Consider the following 20074-nt stretch of genomic DNA (forward strand, 5'->3'; position numbering starts at 1 on the left):
ATAGGAACCAACAAAAAAATATCATAAAAACCACTTAATCTCAATATCTTTATTGATACCAGTGGGAATCAAAGTTTTTTAGTTCAAGATAAAATACATTTCATTCTTGTCTAACATTTCATTAATGTTATTGGATCTAGGACCCTGAATGATTTTTTTTTAATACCATAAAAATGTAACATATATTTTATATCACTTTGGTGAATCACTTTAAAGTGCATAGATAGTGCATAGGACTCAAGTCCCTTCTTTATGTTACGTAAATGTTAACTAATTCTAATTATTAATGGTCTGCTTGTTTTTCCTATGTAAAATTTGTTTAAGTAACATTCAATACCGTAGAACATGTTATTCCTATGGCAAGAGATAAAATCTTTAATACCATGTTTTTTATTATTGATGCAGATTTCCACTTTTTTGTTACTAAAGGTATTAGGAACGCTTTTACACCCTATACAATCCCCGCATCTTTAAAAACCTTAAGAAATCACTAAAGAAGCATTAGGTGAGGGTGGACATAAACTTCTAACTAGCTTACTTTTTAAGTTAGGAGCCTTACGGAAAATACCCACCGGTATATCAGGTAGGTCCTTCCCTATAATTGGATTTTTTTTTAGTATCTTCCAATGTTTTTAATAATTTTTTGGACCTGTAGATGATGTGCCGAATAATTTGTAACATAAGACCATTTAAATCTGTCATCTTTCTTCTTTTCTTCCCATCTTATGTTCTTGAGAAGTTTATCTCTATTGAGTTCCATGACTGTCTCTAAAGATGTGTGGACTTCTTCCCGTTAAATATCCACAGGCCACAAAATTCTCCTCAATTTCTTTTGCCTGGGAGACAAAGGTAGTCTGGTCTGAGCAATTTCTTTTCAATCTTTTAAATTGGTCCTTTGGGATTGTTTCCCACCAGTTGTTGTGATGGCAGCTTTTTCGGTTGATATACAGATCTGCCCAGCTATTTTGTTGCACATGGCGTGGCGTGAGTCGCGCCACGGACTTGTGGCGTGGCGTGCAGGCCTCTGAGTCGCGCCATGGACTTGTGGAATACCGTGGTATTCTTCAACGAAGGATATGCTACGGCATGTAATACAGTGCTTAACCGCTGGGTGGCGAGTGCTCCACTTTTGTAATTGCATGTAATATAGTGCTTAACCGCTGGGTGGCGAGTGCTCCACTGTACTGAATGTCTATCATATTCACAGCATTTGCATGAACGCACAACCCATACTGTATTTTTAATGTCGCATAATATACATACTGTATACAGTATATAGTACTGTGTACGTAACATCTTATAACAGGATGCAAATCACTGCACATACTGTATTGTACATACGGTACGGTGCAGTAACTGAATAGTATAGAAGTTGCCGGAGTTGTTGTCACGGTATAACCGATACTGTAGAATAATTAGATGCACGTACAGCTTTCACTGATATGGGATGCATTACAGTATGACAATTTTTTTTTTTTTTTTTTTATTAAAAAACAGCAGCGGGAGGAGTGCACAAGGATGAGGCCACTCTCTGTGGTTCACTGTAGCTGTCATGTGGGCTAGTGGTTAGGTGATCACTTTGGTAGAATCATGGTCCGGGTTTCGATCCCTGGAAAAGAATATACTGTACCGTACTGTATATTTTTTTTTTGTCACTGTCTGCTCTGGACACTATAGTGCCCAGAGAGGGCTCTGTACTGTACTGTATTTCACTGAATAGTGATTTCATACTGTCGCTATGGTGCGCCCAGAAACCGCAAACATGCGACAACGCATATGCAGTCTCAGCCTCGTGCACTATGGCAACGTCCCTTGGACTGTGTCTGAGAGTGGTTTCCGTCTGTGAGAGAGCGCTCTGTGTTCAAAGCTGACTGTGTGTTTGATGCGCAAAATAGCGTTGCATCCCAAACTGATGACATTGGTGATGCTGCTCCAACCTTGCACACTAAGTACGGTAGTAGTGGGATCTGTAGGAGAGAGAGCTCTCTGTATTACACGGTTGGCGCTATGGTGGCTGTCAGCCATCTGCGATGGATTAGAAATGGAGGGGGGTACAATGGGATCTGTGGCGCCAAGCCATACGCCATGTAGCGCTATGCTATCACTGAGCATGCGCAGTTGGCTGTATTACTGCAGTTGGTACAGTATTGTATTCTGTTGCATTTCCATCTCTGGCGGGCACATGCCCAGTAAGAGGGTTGCGATGGGATTTCTGGCGCATGCCCAGTGGGCCGAGAGTCATACACAGTGCATCAGGTCCCTTCCCCCAAAGCAAGCCAAGAGCCTCACATTACCATAATAAAGGAAGCTTTGTTAATCCATTTACTGTAAGCAGTCAGCTCTGCCCTAGTGTGCTGAAAAATGCTACGAATTGTCACCATTGCCAAAGACACCATCCCCCGTCTTCTAGGACAACTGGTGTGCCGCTATGAATGTGCCTGTACTGAATATTCAAAACTGACGGTGCCATACAATTTAGCACCACAGAACAGTGATTTCATAACTGCAGGAACTGTTAGTGAAACTACTGTCTAGAATGTGAGACAGGCCTCTGCATCACAAACTGTGCGCCCAGAAACCGCAAAACGCAAACATGCGACAACGCATATGCGGTCTCAGCCTCGTGCACTATGGCTACGTCCCTTGGACTGTGTCTGAGAGTGGTTTCCGTCTGTGAGAGAGCGCTATGTGACTGTATTACTGCAGTCGGTACAGTATTGTATTCTGTTGCATTTCCATCTCTGGTGGGCGCATGCCCAGTAGGAGGACGCCGTGCGTCGTGCATCGTACGACGTGCGTCACTGGCTACTCAAAATGGCTTCTATGAGGGCAAGACGCTACTCGTCCGGCGAGCTCTTTGTGTTGGTTAAGTGGCGGGACCAAGCGTTCGCCACTAACCAAGACAAAGAGCTCGCCTACAGAAGTGCAAGCCGCGAGATCCACATGCTATACGGCCTACGCCGAAATGTTCGCTCACTGCAGCGCAGGTGGAGTGACCTGCTGCGGAGGGATAGGCCTCGCCTACACCGTATCCGGAGGCGTATAAGGCGAAGTAAGTACAGTATTGCTGTATAATCACATGAATTACAGTATACTGTACAATAACGAATACAGTACAATGCACGACTCTGACATACTCTACATTACTGTACACTGCACTGTAGGGTTTTGGATAGTACAGTATCTGACGATGACTGACAGTTGTTAACACATACTGACATGACTGGCAGACATTTGATTGACAGGCTGATTAAATCTACAGTACTGTACATGGACTAAAGGGTTACACACTATAAGTCGACATGGCTTGTTTGATTAATAAATTAGTAACAAAAGGCAAGTTGATTGATCCACCATTCTAATGTCTGTCGACCAAATCTATGTTAACCTACAGTACTGTACACACTATTTTTCTGTGCTGGGCCTGCCCCCTTTAAGTCTGACATTATTACTGTACGTCAAGGACAGATTCAGGGGTCTCCAATCAGCTCCCAACTGTCATCTCACAGGCTGTGTTTGAAAAATGATATTTGGGAGCTGATTGGCTGGTATCTTATCACTTCTCACTCTGTGCCCCATTTACAGTACAGTACAAATGAAGGGAAATACCAGGGGGAATTTTCATTTGGTATCACTGTGATACAAACGAAAATTCCACCGGTACATGTCCTTGTGTATTTTAGTTGAAGACATTGAAGTGCCTCAGCCCTCCCCAGGGCAAAAGGAAGACCCAGACTCACCTCCCCAGCCAAGTAAGTACTGTATACAGTTTTATACTGTAGGACATTTTGTATTAATACTGTACTGTAATACAGTACAGTATACTGTATACTGTAGTAATGTTACAGTTGAGTATGTTTACCCTCTACTTTCCCACTGAGTACTGTACAATAGTGTATTATTATTTTTTTTATGCAGAACACCTCCATATAGTGATTTTGGAGCTGGACAGCAGCGAATCCAGTAAACCTTTCTTTGTTTCTCTCTCTCTCTCTCTCCCTCTTTCTTTCTCACCTTCCCTCTCCCCCCCTCTCTCTCTCTCCCTCTTTCTTTCTCTCCTTCCCTCTCCCCCCTCTCTCTCTCTTTCTCTCTCGCCCTCTCCCCCTATCTCTCTCTCTTTCTCTCTCTCCCTGTGTTTCTCTCTCTTTCTCTCTTAAAACATCTCCAACGTCTTCTCTCTTTTCTGTAACATACTGTACTGTCATTTTTTTCAACAGCATCACCAGAGACCGTACCCCCACCCAGCCCCAGCGACAGTTTGCATAAGTACAGTGCATTGTTCTCTCTCTCTCTTTTCATTCTCTCTCTCTGTCTCTCTCCCTCTTTCTTTCTCTCCCCCTCCCTCTCTCTTTTTCTCCCTCTGTCTGTGTTTGTTTTTTGTTGTTATAGATGCTCTGTTCAAGATTTATGGTGCGTACACACTAGGAGATAAAGTGGATGACTCAGGGAGCATATCGTGTAGTGTGTACGCACCATTACAAAGTTTATGTGTTTCCAAATGGTTTTGATGGAAACTGTTCTTTGTCCACAGTCATTCCACCGCCAACAATGGTGGCAACACCACCACCCCCACCGACTGGCATCTCCGTGCCGCGTAAGTAAAGTACAACACATTGTTTTATACAGCACTGTATCGCTCTCCTTTTTTACCCTTGTCAGTCTCTCTCTCTCTCTGTCTTTCTCTCTTCCTCTCCCCCTCCATCTCTCTTTTTCTCCCTCTGTCTGTGTTTGTTTTTGGTTGTTATAGAGGTTCTGTTCAAGATTTATGGTGCGTACACACTAGGCGATAAAGTGGACGACTCAGGGAGCATATCGTGTAGTGTGTACGCACCATTACACAGTTTATTTGTTTCCAAATGGTTTTGATGGAAACTGTTCTTTGTCCACAGTCATTCCACCGCCAATAATGGTGGCAACACTACCACCCCCACCGACTGACATCTTCGTGCCGCGTAAGTAAAGTACAACACATTGTTTTATACAGCACTGTATCGCTCTCCTTTTTTACCCTTGTCAGTCTCTCTCTCTCTCTGTCTTTCTCTCTTCCTCTCCCCCTCCCTCTCTCTTTTTCTTCCTCTGTCTGTGTTTGTTTTCGGTTGTTATAGAGGCTCTGTTCAAGATTTATGGTGCGTACACACTAGGCGATAAAGTGGACGACTCAGGGAGCATATCGTGTAGTGTGTACGCACCATTACACAGTTTGTTTCCAAATGGTTTTGATGGAAACTGTTCTTTGTCCACAGTCATACCACCACCAACGGCGGCACCCCCACCAGCACCCACTCGTGTCTCCTTTGGACCATTTAGAACACGGCTTGCCGCCCTGAGTAAGTACCGTGCTCTACTGTACATTTTGCTCTCCTTTTTACAGTGCCTCTCTCCTCCTCCTGTACTCCAAAGACCCATCTCCAACCTCTTCTCCTTATACACTAATTGTTTCTGTACTTGTGTAACAGGAATATTTTTTTTTTGCCCCACAGTGTGGGAACGTGGAAGACCCCTGCCACAGACCCAGCCCCCCACTGGCCAGTTGCCAGAACCTGGGCCAAGCAGGGCTCACAGGCCGTGTAAGTACTGTACCCTACACAACTGTACATTGTCTTCTTCTGTACTGTCTCTCTCCTTTTTGTTTTCACAGCGTCTCTTTCTCTCTCTTCTGTACTACAAAGATGCATCTCCAACCTCTTTTCCTTACACACTTTGTGTTTTAATTTTTTTTATAAAGGACATCACTCTAAAGGTGGCCATCCACTTAAAGATACCGGTATGACAACCACTGCATGATTAGGACATTGTAATCATGCAGTTGTTTGTCAGTATAGTAAGTGATGAGCCTACTCCGAACAAGCAGTTGTTCAGTGCAGGGTCATCAATCATTTGCAAACATGCTTTGCAGATACTGTACAGTAATAGTCATTAAATTGTGGGAGGTTACTGTACTGTAACTACACCGCACCAAAAGTATCCCTCTGTCTGCCAGCTTCAGTCAGTATAATCACCTTTGGTGTAGCAATGTTTAAACTGTATAGTACTTTTCTTGCATTGTACCGTACTGTAGCCATTGTATTGTTCTGTTTGTTTATGTACTGTACAGTACTTTGTTAGGAGCTACAGTAGCCAAACCATTTACAGTAGCACCATACCATATAAAGGTAAATACAGCACTGTTAATGTGAATATATTTTTTTCCAAAACAGTCTTCAGTCATGGACCCTCAGGGAGGCAGGGACCCCAAGGGAGGCAGGGACCACGCCTGACTCGAGGTAGAGTACAGTATTTACGTTAGTGTCAAGATTGTACAATATGGTGTATTAGTGTTGTAATACTGTACCCTTTTTTTTCTCTCCACAGAACAAATTATGTTTTTTTAGGCCTGTACAGGCAGATGGCCCACCACCTAGTGGATCTTTTTTTTTATTTTTTGTTAACTTTATTTTTGTTTATGATTTTTATTAAAATTTGTTTTATTTGGTAAAACGTTTTCTGTCTTTACTTGGTTCTGTGGATAAAGTACAGTATACTGTATTTACATTTATTGATACTGTAACAACTAAAAGGTAAGAAAATACAGTACAGTAAGTCACCCATTCCGTACTTTTATTAATTGCACTCCACTCTTAAGGGGTGATTTAATAAAGGCAACAGGGATACTGTACAGTATATGACTGTGTGCGGCAACCCCCATTGGCCGGCGCGGCTCTGGTGAGTGAAATCCTGTCCAGTAGTATGATACACCCCTGCATCTGTGTGTTATTGACTTTTTGTACCTTTTTAATGATAGATGCACGTGTTGGGTCTCAGGCGCACTTAAAGACTGAATTACATACAGTACAAACACCAATTGTATAAATTAATGACAATTTTTATTTAACCTACAGTAACATGCTTTACAGAGGGGGGGGACTTCTTTAGCTTTCCACCCCTGTAGTCCTCTACAGTACCCCGCTTCTTTCTTCTGCCGCTGGCATGTCCTGGAGTTCGAAGCTGGACACGGACATGACTACTGTACAGTACCTAGGAGGAAAGAGATGACGTGAGAACAGTCCTTACTCAATGCCGACCGATATGCCCTACTGGACCGATGAATACACAAAAAGAGTTGGCTTTTAAGTTAAAATCAGCACTGGCACTTTTGGCCTCAGATGCAGAGTTTCACCTATACCAAGTGCAGACTCTACCTTGCATCAGAGTGCAAGGTCCACTGTACGCCCTGAAGAAAGGAGGATAGGCAGAGACAAACAGACAGTAAAAGACAGACACACAGGTACGGTACATACAGTACTCACCGGAGATACTCTTGTTCTTTGTCCCGCTCAATCCCACACAGAGGTCCCTGTAGGAGAATATGCCATGCAAGGCCCTTTCCTGCTCTAATAGTGTCACACTAATACTACTGTATCTCACCAGCCTAACAAACTACAATATAAATTAATGTACAGTACAGTTGGCCTCACAGAGGGCCTACCGGTACCTGTTATGGTGGAAGAGGCTTTGAGGGGGGGAACTGCTTTAGCTCTTTTGCTTTCCACCCCTGTAGTCCTCTCCTGTCCTCCGCTTTTCTCTTCACATGGGTCTTCCTCTCTTCAGACCTGTTGGTCTACTGTAGGTTGGTTTAATGTTCCGTTGGCCTCACATAGGGCCTATCTGTTATGGTGGAAGAGGCTTTGAGGGGGGAAACTTCTTTAGCTCTTTTGCTTTCCACCCCTCTAGTCCTCTCCTGTCCTCAGCTTCTTTCTTCTGCCGCTGCCACGTCCAGGACAGCGGCGGCGCCGGGTCTTCCTGTCTTCTGACAAGTCCCTTCAAGCCGTGTTTGTTGATTGCAGATCTGTACTTGTATGCGTGACTGTCCTCCATGCATGTTTCCTTGGCATGCGCAGCACCCCATTCAGCGTGTCCTTTATCCGAGTAAGTTCTTCTTTTCCAATCCTGAATCTTGTCCGGCATCTTGAGAGGATATCTTCTCTTAAATTGTTGGGGATTGGCACTTTCTTCCGACTTCCATCAAAGTTCACCCGCTTCGTCCAATTGCAATACAGGTCGTAGGGCACGTGTTCCTGAAATATTGCTTGCGCATATCGATGCATCTCACAATTCACAGCTCTGTAAATTTCATTGTCCTTCTCAACGTTGATCACAGCCAGTGGTATATCCGGTAAGGGTGTTCCAAATACAGTCAGTGGTGCTGGCGTGCTCGACATGACAGGCGTTCCTGGTGAAAGTACAGGCATGCTTGCATTGTTGATCCTTGATTCTTCAACTGACCGTTCAGGCAGGCGATGTGATGCCACTGGTGTACTCTCCCACTGAGGCAGGCTGCATGATGGCACTGGTGTCATGTCCAAGTGCTCTAATGCCACTGTATTGTCCATATGTAGCAAGTGGAAGGATGGGTCAGTCTCCAAGTTGAAATCGTCGTCGTTCTCCTCAGGCTCAAATTCATCCGGTGTGACCATTTCATACTGGATTGCCTGGTCATGTCTCTTCCTGGTACTCTGGGCAGCGGCCTCTTGCCATTCTTCTTTACTTTGCCGGATTGCTTCTTTCATTGCTTCTGCAATGGTGTCCTTCAACCCTTCCTTCAGCTCTTCTTTCAAATTGTCAATTTTCGCTTCCAGTTGACCAACTTTTCCGACGAGGTCTCTCACCATCCTGGCACAGCTACATGTGCATGCGTTATCTTCTTGGAATGACAGTTTTCGCCGAGTTGGTGAGCAGGATACATCTTCAACAAGAGGCTCAAAGGTGTCCAATTCTTCTGGCCCATAAATGACTGGTGTTTCCTCCTGGTTCGGGACGTTCATGGGTTGCTCCACGTTCCCTGGTCCATTTTCTCCGATGTCCACTTGCAAAGTGTTGTTCTTCGCCTTTGCATTCTTCCTTGCCTTGACTAGAAGAGGTACCTGTACATTTTCCTTACCTGTTTTCTTCTTGGAAGGTTTGCTTGTAGACCGTTGTGGGACTAGTGCACTCAGCCTTTTGGTCAGTGGAAGTGGGCAAGATTCATTTCCGTTGTAAAAACCTTTGCTCTTCACCACGTTGACAGTTCGGTGCACTCTGAAATACACAAGTATAAAGACACTAAATACAATGTTAAGTAGAATAGTGGAAATACTGTACATGTACTGTATACAGTAAATGTTTCACATTACAACACTGTAAACAATTACAGTACTCTTTCTGTCTCCTAAGACTGTGCGTGTGTTATACAGTATATACAGGTAAATATAGGAGATTACACAGCGCTAAAACTGTTAAAGCACTAACCACTATTGTGAGATTGTATAGAGGCACAAGATAATAAATATGATAAATACAGGTATATAAAAAACACTCCCTAATTATATACTGTACGGTAAGATACAGTAGGTGTCAGCTCAACAGTAATAAAATGTGTGAATATCTCAACTGATATACAGTACAGTACTGTAAAGTACAGCGCCAAATTCGCTATTTTTATTACATAAATCAAAACTTAGTGTGTACATGACCATTAAAACCATTAGTCTCAAAGTTAAATGTGCAAACTGGTGCAATAATGCAAACACACATTAAACACAGCAATATTGCGACTGAAACAAAAATGGCCGCCGAGCAAAACAAGATGGCGGCGGTCAGTCACGAGAAACTATGAGGGGCAACGGGAGGCTAGGAACGATCAGTATGTGTGTGTGATAGTTACTGGATTCACAAGTAAGCCTCTACGGGGATGGGTGAAGGACGGGGCATACCGAGGCAGCGGGACGATAAACACAGCAATATTGCGACTGAAACAAAAATGGCCGCCGAGCAAAACAAGATGGCGGCGATCAGTCACGGGAAACTATGAGGGGCAACGGGAGGCTAGGAACGATCGGTATGTGTGTGTGATAGTTACTGGATTCACAAGTAAGCCTCTACGGGGATGGGTGAAGGACGGGGCATACCGAGGCAGCGGGACGATAAACACAGCAATATTGCGACTGAAACAAAAATGGCCGCCGAGCAAAACAAGATGGCGGCGGTCAGTCACGGGAAACTATGAGGGGCAATGGGAGGCTAGGAACGATCGGTATGTGTGTGTGATAGTTACTGGATTCACAAGTAAGCCTCTACGGGGATGGGTGAAGGACGGGGCATACCAAGGCAGCGGGACGATAAACACAACACCTCGCTACGCAAATCAGCGTCTAACACAGCAAACTGCAAAAACATAGCAAGCTACCGTACTTACAGTACCAGCGAGTTGATACTGTAGGAAACAGCTGTAGAAGCTCACGGTACAGCAACAAAGGTGACTCGGAAGTCAGGCAGAGTTGCAGAGGTAGATCACGGTAATGAGCAGCAACAACAACGACTTAGAAGTCAGGCAGCGTTGCAGGTAGTAGTACAGTATCTCAAGGGTTCGTACTGTTGATACGTGCCGATGAGACAATCCTAGCAGCAAGTCCGTACAGTTAAGTAGCAGATTCACAGTGTGGATAGCTAGTGCGGTCTGAGACGCTCTTTTATGCTACCAGAGACAAAGAAAACCTTGCCGCCGAAACTCTGCCATGCCATTGGACCACAAGGAAGTGCATTTTTCAAATACACCAATCAGTGGCCAGATTTTCTGCGGGAAGGAATTCTTTTGTCTCTGGTAGCATAAAAGAGCGTCTCAGACCACACTAGCTATCCACACTGTGAATCTGCTACTTAACTGTACGGACTTGCTGCTCGGATTGTCTCATCGGCACGTACTGTATCAACAGTACAAACTCTTGAGCTACTACTACTACTACTACTATTATTACCTGCAACGCTGCCTGACTTCTAAGTCGCTGCTGTTGCTGCTCATTGCTGTACCCTGAGCTTCTACAGGTGTTTCCTACAGTATCAACCCGCTGGTACTGTAAGTATGGGAGCTTGCTAGGTTCACGGTCATTTTGCAGTTTGCTGTGTTAGACGCTGATTTGCGCAGCGACTATTCAATGCATATATGGTACCGTTTTGTTTTGCTCGGTGGCCATTTTAGTTTCAGTAGCAATATTGCTGTGTTTATCGTGCCGCTACCTCGGTATGCCCCGTCCTTCACACATCCCCGTAGAGGCTTTTTTGTGTATGGAGTAACTATCACACACACAACGATCGTTCCCTAGCCTCCCGCTGCCCCTCATACTCTCCCATGAGTGACCGTCGCCATCTTGTTTTGCTCGGAGGCCATTTTTGTTTCAGTCGCAATATTGCTGTGTTTATTGTCCTGTTTGTCTCCTTCATACGGTAGACGCATATTTGCGTATTTAGGGGCATACTGTATGAAAGCTTGATGTGAGATTAAATTGGGAAATATATATCACAAATTAGCTCAAAACTATCATTTATTAAACACAGCCTGCAAAATGAAATTTACTAGCTGGTTATACTGTACATGTTATGGCTGATGTACAGTAAGAATGTAATAACCCCCTGTGTTTAAGATACTGAACATTAAATTACTGTATGTACTGTATACTGTACTCAGTCTGTATACTCAGCAACAGTACTGTAACGTATTTCTCTTGTTCTTTACACAGATTTTGTCGTCAAACATGGCAAAAATCAGCAAAGCCATCAGCAAGATAATTGCAAGCATGAAAAAAGAACACAAAACAACACGACAGATCCATGCCTGGCTGAAAGAGTGTGGTGTTCTTGTTAGTTTACAGACTGTGCGCTATCATGCATTTGAGAGAACGCGGACCAGATATAGATTTCCTTCTAAATGCACATGGTAGGTACTTTACATAAACCTTTTTTTATTACAGTATACTGTATGTTGCTAGATTGGTACTGTATTGTATTCCAATTTCAACACTAACTGTCCAATAATTGCTATATGCTCTGTATGTGTTCTACCGTAGGAGCGTCAAAAAGATTGTGCACAAATTGACTTGTGAGGATGATGAGCGTACAGCTTTACAAATCAAACGTATTCTAAAAGCAGAATGTGACCTGGACATCTCCTGTTCCAGCATCAAACGGATGCGTAAGGAACTGGGATGGACTTTTGGCCCTACAAGGTACTGTACATACTGTAAAATATATATATATACTGTATATTAATAATGCACTGATTTTACATGACAGTAAACTAAAACTTGTTTTTATTTCACAGGATAAATCCCATGATAAGGGATGTTAATAAAGTAAAGAGAGTTGAACAAGCACGACGGTGGATAGATAGTGGAGAGAATTTTAATTACGTAATTTTCACAGATGAAACTTCGGTTTCTCTCGAGAGGTTCTCAAGACTGTCCTTCTGACACCGTGCACATCTCTCACTTAAACCACGTCCGAAGCATCCGTTAAAGTCCATGTATGGGGAGGTATATCTCGTTGGGGTGCAGGACCGATCTATATTTTTGAAGGTGCAGTACAGTAATGCTTGTTTTAAAAATTATTTACAGTCCTGTACAGTGTATGCTTGTTACTGACAATTTCTCATCTCTTTAGGCATCATGGATAAGACCTCCTTCCAAGAAAAAATAGTATATTGCTGTATGGTGCCATTTGTGAGAAAATGCTTCCCATCAGGACATCGATTATTCCAGGATAATGATCCCAAACATTCGGCTTCAGCAAAATTCATGGAAGAGAGAGGGATAAATTGGGAACGCACACCACCAGAGTGAGTATTGTCCTATAGTACTGTATTAACTGTTTATTGTACCAAAAAGTATGTACAGTACCAAGCAGTAATTATTCTAGTACACTTTTTACTAAAGTACAGTACTGTGACTGAATATTTTTTTTTTTTACTTACCTGTAGGTCACCGGACATGAATCCCATTGAAATGGTCTGGGCCCAGTTGAAGAGGTTCATCAGGTCTGATGTGAAACCAACAACTAAACAGGAACTTTTGGATGGGATAATGAAGTTTTGGAGAACAGTATTGACACGTGCCCAGTGTAACAATTATATTGATCATCTCCATAGAGTCTTACGAGTTGTCATCGAAAGAAACGGTCAAGCAACTACTATGTAGCTTATACTGTACTGTATATAATTTGTAATGTGAAGGAGGGGTTTAACTTCCTCTTTTCAGTTTGTGATCCGGACTGCTAAGTACTGTACACTGTGTCCATACTGTACTGTATGTACAGTATTGTGGTTGTGCTTTCTGTCCCTACATTATACAGTATTCTCCTAATTTATTTTATAAGCTTTGTCTACAATAACTTTCCCTTACTGTACCTTATGTACTGTACTGTACTTCATACTTTTCCTCTTTTCCTTACACCTACTGTACATTGACCCCTGTTCCAAGGCACACATTGGCATCGTCACAGATTGTGCTGCAGCTGCCACTTTCTGCTACTGCGCTTGATGTTGCCGTTTGTAATGCAGATGTTTCAAGTTTTCAGGTTACTTTAGTTCATATACAGTACAGTGGTAGTGGCTGCTTCAACATCCACATCCATAGTTGCAGACATACAGTAGTGGGTGCACCGTGACTTGAGAGACAGGCTTCTACTGTACATCTACTGTATGGTTAGAGCGGTGGTCCCTTCGACATCAGGATAAGGTGAGATTTTTGGTAATGTTAGTGCTCTGTTATTGTATTCACACAGCTGGTGTTCACCTCCATCTGGGGCACCCAAATACTGTCTTGTTTCATGTATTTTTTTTTTTTATCGTTATATTATGGGCTGCTTACAGTATTTCACCACCAGGCTTAATTACAGTACAATACAAATTACTGTAGTTATTAATAAAATTGTTAGTCTGGTTAGTTAGGGCATATATTAATGTGGAGAAGTGGATTAGTGTGACACTGTTAGAGCAGGGAAGGGCCCTGCACAGCGGATTCTCTCTCCTACAGTACAGGGTGTGTGGGATCAAGCAGGATGAAGAACATGAGCATCTCCGGTGAGAACCTGTGTGTCTGTCTTTTACTGTCTGTTTGTCAATGCCTATCCTCCTTTCTTCAGGGCGTACAGTGGACCTTGCACTCTGATGCACGGTAGAGTCTGCACCTGGTATAGGTGAAACTCTGAATCTGAGGCCAAAAGTGCCAGTGATGATTTTAAATTAAAAGCCAACTCTTTTTGTGTAGTCCTCGGTCCCCCTGTAGGGCGTATCGGTCGGCATTGAGGAAGGACTGTTCTCACGTCATCTCTTTCCTCCTACTGTAGGTACTGTACAGTAGTCATGTCCGTGTCCAGCTTGGAACTCCAGGACAGGCCAGCGGCAGAAGAAAGAAGCGTGTGACAGTAGAGGACTACAGGAGTGGAAAGCTAAACAAGTTCCCCCGCCCCCCCCCTCTGTAAAGTGTGTTACTGTAGGTTAAATAAAAATTGTCATTAATTTATACAATTGGTGTTTGTACTGTATGTAAATCAGTCTTTAAGTGCGCCTGAGACCCAACACGTGCATCTGTCATTAAAAAGGTACTGTAAAAAAAGTCAATAACACACAGATGCAGGGGTGTATCGTCCTATTTGCCAGGATTTCACTCACCAGGGGCTCGCAGGCCGATGGGGGTTGACGCCCACAGTCATATACTGTACAGTATCCCTGTTGCCCATCACAGTGATTTCACAGCTGCCCGGCACTTACAGTAGAATAGAGTACAGTAGACATACAGTACTGTATACACTGAGGGACGTTTTACATTTTGGGGTGGTCTATTTACTGTTTTTAGCCGGTCTCGTCTTTTCACTCCAAGGGGGTCTATTTACTGTACTAAGCAGTGTTAGACAGTGAGAAGTGATAAAAAAGTTATAAGGTGTCAGTCAATCAGCTCCCAACTGTCATTTTTCAAACACAGCCTGTGAGATGACAGTTGGGAGAACATTGGTTGGCACTTTTTCACCCATTGGAGCAAAAACACGGAATTGGCTAAAAACAGTTTGGGAGATTACGTCATTTTGCCAGGCGTGAAATTATCGCTGTATTCAATTTGAAAGCTTTTCTGCCTACTGTAGGCGGGAAGTCAATCCAATGTACAGTAAGACAGTATGTAAAAAAGTTTCGCCTACTGTATGAATAGCAGGTGGAAAAATTTCGTGAATTGGGGTGCAATGTTGCGGGAAGCCTTCAACATCCCCTAAAGGTACTGTAAACTGCGTAAGTTTTTTTTTTAAAAAAGTCAGAACACACAAAAAATTCACTTTCATTTTGGGGGGCGGGCGGAAGAAAAAAAATTGGGGGGAAAAAGTGAAACTTGTAGGGGTACATTTACTAAGATGGGAGTTCTATTTAAGAAGTTACTGTACTGTATGTTGCCCATAGCATCCAATCAGATTCTACTGTACTTAGCATATATCTACAGTAGCACCTTCTAGAAGATACTGTACAGTAATACCTGGAATCAGATTGGTTGCTATGGGTAAAATCACTTAATAGCACTACCATCTTAGTACATTTACCCCCTAATATATAAAATGTACTGAGTTTAGTAAAAAAAAAAAAAAAGCGCTAAATGGGTATACAGTAGATCTGGGCATGCGCCTGAGATACGATGATGTACAGTATTGTAGGAAACACTCAAGCCAGGTGCAAACTTGGTATTGCAGGCGGCTGTAGTGTAATGGTAAATAATCAAACCAATACATTACGCTGCCTGTATAACCCTTTTGCGTGTTCGAAGCTTGAAAGGTTACACTTTTTATTTTTTATTAACAAGGTTAGACTTTTTGGTCAAAGTACTGTGGCATAGAAATACCAGAATTTCTGGATAATGTACTGTATTAGTGAAGATTTAAAACAAAATAAAATTACCGTATAAAGTACTGTATGTACTGTAAAGGTCTCGAACCAGCAGGACAAGAAAATGGTAGATGCAGTAGGGCTAGGCATTAGCCCCCTAGACTACTGCATCTACTGTACTGTGGTTCCTAGTCACTACAATGTCTGCCATATTATACTTACAACTACAGTTATAAGTACCGTATAATACAGACAACTGGGCATGCGCAGTGCTATGAGACTCAATACACCACAGTGTAGCGCGCAACAATGCGGTATACTGTATGGCATACCGTATGGAGCAACAAACTACAGTACTGTAGCTGGGCACATATACAGTACAATAGATTGATTTTTGTAAGGGTTGGATAACAAGACTGAACTACAGTACTATAGTGAACATTAAAAAAATCCATTAAATTATAACGGTCTCGAACATAAGGAGAGAAGTGTAAGCAAGACGGATCACCTAAGCCCTTGCTCACAAGTCTCTCCTAGTCCTCTACAGTACTTTATGTGACATCTACAGTACCATACGATGACGTACAGTACTCAGGCGTCTGTAGCGTAGAGGTAAGAAATCGAACTTCTACATTGCAGACGTCTGTACAACCCGGGTTCGAAACCAGGAAGCTTAATAATGAAGCTTTTCATTATTATTAGACAGTCAAGGTTACACTTTTTATTTTTAATATTATTATTACACAGTCAGTGTAATAATAACACACTTTCACTGTGTGTGAATCATGACCTGGTACTGTACAGTATGATATTCCATACTGTACACCATGGCATACAGTACATAGCCATAGTGCTACAAGGGTATGGCTATGGCGCAGCACCACTGGCAATGCATTGCAACCCCGCCACTGGGCACAAGCCAGAGATCCTATTTGTACCGTAACCCATCAGAACTGGCTATAAGTTACCACAACGCAAACTGTGCTGACATTGACGCAATTTTGCGGTTTAAACGCTGAGTCAGTTTGTACTATAGAGACCCCTCTCTTATACACAGTCAACTATCAGTTACTAAACATATTAAATTACTAATGTTACCAAGTCTAAGACAGCATTTTCATTGACGCAAGTTTGCGCTCTGCATCTGCCCTACAAACTGCTGTTAGTCCACTACTGTAGCACCTTATGTACTGTAGTAATGAATTTACTATTGTGTATACTGTGCGGTACTGTAAGTCTCGGACAGTGCAGAATGGCACTAGTGTGAAAATTCAACAGTACTGTTAGCAATACAGACAACTGGGCATGCGCCATAAAATAGCGCTACTTAATGTATGGCTTGGCTCCACTGGACATGGGGCACACATTCCATTGTGATTAAAATCCGACAACTGGGCACGCGCAGACATTGACGCAATTTTGCGGTTTAAACGCGCAGTAAGTTTGATATACAGAAACCAGTCTCTTTAACAGGGCCCATTGCCACTTGATGGTCATAATAAATCACTATAATGTCCGCGTTCATGTCAGCGCCGGCATTGACGCAAGTTTGCGTTCTAAGGTACAGTACTGTATGTACAATAATAAAAATCCTAGTTTCGCTGTTTGACTCCCGAAGCACTGGGCAGACATGCGCTCCACATGTACTGTATTGAATACTGAATATTTTAAGTGAAGATTTTAAAAATAAATAAAAAAAACATACTGTATTTTCAAGGTCTCTAACCTACGGAACAAGAAGAGAGGAGAAGCAGTGAGACTAGGCATTAGACCGCTAGGCCACACGCTTCACCCATTAATAGAGTTCTGTAGTTTGTAAAGTCTAATGTCTAAGCTTCTGTCAAACAATCATCGGCCGGTGATACAGAACATACCGTACGGTACATTGGAAAGTGACACCTGGTGGGCAAAATGTTGTATTACACGTAATGAAATCACACGCATGCGCTATGTAGTTTAGGAAAAGTCACACCTGGTGGGCAAAAAGTTGTATTACACTTAATGAAATCTGACGCATGCGCTATGTAGTTTAGGAAAAGTGAAATCTGGTGGGCAAAATGTTGTATTACACGTAATGACTTTTTTCACTAATAAACTTTCTTTGTGGCGCGACTCATGGCGTGGTGTGTGGCGCGCCATACGTGGCGTGAGAGATAGCGCTGTGATGCCACGTTATAGCTGGGCACATCAGTATGTACATGAATCTCAAGGTTTCACAAAATGTTTTGATTTGACAGTCTTCTATGTAAATGGTCAAGTCTAAAAACTTCACACTTTCCTTACTGACATCAAAGGTTAAAACTATATTGTTATTATTCGTATTTAAATAAGTAAAAAGTGATTCTAAAATATCTTGGTCACCTTTCCATATAAACAAAATATCATCAATGTATCTTTTCCAGGACACTAGGTTCGCCCCATATGGGTTGTTGTTCCATATTGTCATTTTCTCCCAATATCCCATAAAAATATTTACATAACTTGGTGTGAACCTAGTGCCCTTTGCAGTTCTCTTTTTCTGTATAAAAAAGTCATTTTTAAAAATAAAATCATTATTAAATAAGATAAAACCAATTCCTTCAACTAATAATTCTTGTAAACAGGATTCAATATTAGATTGTGTCAAAGCTATTTTTGTGGATTCAATGCCTTGTTGATTAATAATAGTGTATAAAGCACTGACATCAGCCGTAATAAAAGGGTATTCTTCTTGCCATTCAATTGCATTTAAAAAATCTAGCACGTCTCTGGTATCTTTTAAATATGAAGGATTAGTTAAAACCAGGGGTTGTAAAAATGTGTCTATAAAATGTGATAAATGGGCAGAAGGGGAATTTATTCCTGAAATGATCGGTCTCCCAGGGGGTTGTATTGGGTTTATATGAATATTCGGCAAGACATAGATGGTTAGTACCACAGGATTATCTTTAAAGAGACATTTGCTTTCGCTATCTGTGATAGTCCCTCTCTTATTGAATTTATGTATGATATTTTTAAGTTGTAGGGAGATTTTCTTGGTAGGGTCCCCTCTAAGTTTTCTATATGTTTCTTTATCACTGTGTTGTTTATAGATTTCCCCTTCATAGTCTTCTCAAATCATCAATACTATACCCCCCCTTTATCAGTTGGCTTGATCACCAAACTTTTGTTGAAATTTAAGGACTTAATTGCTTTCCGTTCCTTCAATTTTAAATTGTTTTACATTTTTCCTATTTCCAATTTTTCCAGATCATCCTTCAGTAATGAGCCAAAGGTTTCCAAAAAAGTTCCTTTCAAATAGGCCGAAAAATAAGTTGATTTTCTCCTAAAAATCTTAGGGCTGCAGGGTTTCTCCTCTGTTTCATTATCTTTTGTATTCATCTTAAAAAATGTTTTAAGGTCAATTTTCTTAAAAATTTCTGAATGTCAGCAAACATTTCGAAATTGGTCGATTTTGTAGCCGGGAGAAACTTCAGCCCCTTTTCAAGATCTTTCTTCTTCTAAAAGTATATGGGTGCTAAGGTTAAAAATTTAAATTTTTTTCTATTCCTGGTTGGCTAGTTTCTTTATTTGATTTATTCTTTTTAGTTCTACTCTTTTTCTTTCTTTTATTCCTGACACCTCCTCTCTTTCCCCTCTTTCTCAATTTTATCTCCAATTTTGGATTTTCCTCCTCCCATCTAAAAAAGGGAGGAGTAGTTCTCCTGTACAAAAATAGTGTATCTATTTTCACTAGCTCGTTGGGATTGTAGGGATACGATTTTGTCTCCTATTCATATCGGAATGTCCATATGACTTTATATATTTCACACTATGCCATGTGGGGGTTTTTTGTTGCCATTTATTACTATAGTCATGTCTCTGTGTCTTAACATTTCTGTCTCCATATATGGATTCTCTTTCTTTAAAGTTCTTCTCCATAGAATTATGGTACCTCCCATAATTTTTGTGTATTAGTAAAACTGTATTACACCATATGGAGTTTCTTTTCCATTTATATATGGAACTTCAACTGGAGACAGAAAATACAGGCATATGACAATTTGAAACCTGGGAGGATGAAACAAACCCAAAAGTGCTTTGTGTCTACCCCACATGTAGACCATACTCTCTGGTAGGGATTTGGAATTGTTTTCATTCTAAGTGGACAAAATGTGTCAACTATATTACCCCATGTGGTTTTATGTTTTTTTTCTGGGGTAACACCTTGCTTCAATAAAAAGAGGAAGATCCCCAGTGTGGAGAACTTTCAATATTTCAAGGAGTGTTATCCATTAGCAGCTGAAGATCTATTTGGTCATATTTTGTTACATGTGTTCTTTGACAGGTGACATTTCCCAACCAAAGGGATCTTTAGGCAGCTGTATTTGTGTGCATTTGTCTCTGTCTAAATTCTAATATCTATTGTTTATTCTTCACCAGAAGATGAGATAATTGTTGCAATATGTT

General features: G+C 41.8%; 1 protein-coding gene across 1 annotated transcript in view; it reads right to left on the reverse strand.

The window, feature by feature from the left end:
• Positions 1 to 746: 746 nt before the first annotated feature.
• The window catches only part of LOC148477414 (uncharacterized), a 35188-nt gene continuing 15860 nt past the window's right edge, over positions 747 to 20074 (reverse strand). Inside the window, exons 3-4 of the mRNA XM_088456778.1 lie at positions 8469 to 9054; positions 747 to 836 (exon numbers count right to left, since the gene is read on the reverse strand). Coding sequence (XP_088312904.1) covers positions 747 to 836; positions 8469 to 9054 — 676 coding nt within the window. The remainder of the gene's footprint in view (positions 837 to 8468; positions 9055 to 20074) is intronic.

Source organism: Taudactylus pleione, unplaced genomic scaffold, assembly GCF_031769625.1.
Source record: "Taudactylus pleione unplaced genomic scaffold, aTauple2 ptg000717l, whole genome shotgun sequence".
Lineage (NCBI taxonomy): Eukaryota > Metazoa > Chordata > Amphibia > Anura > Myobatrachidae > Taudactylus > Taudactylus pleione.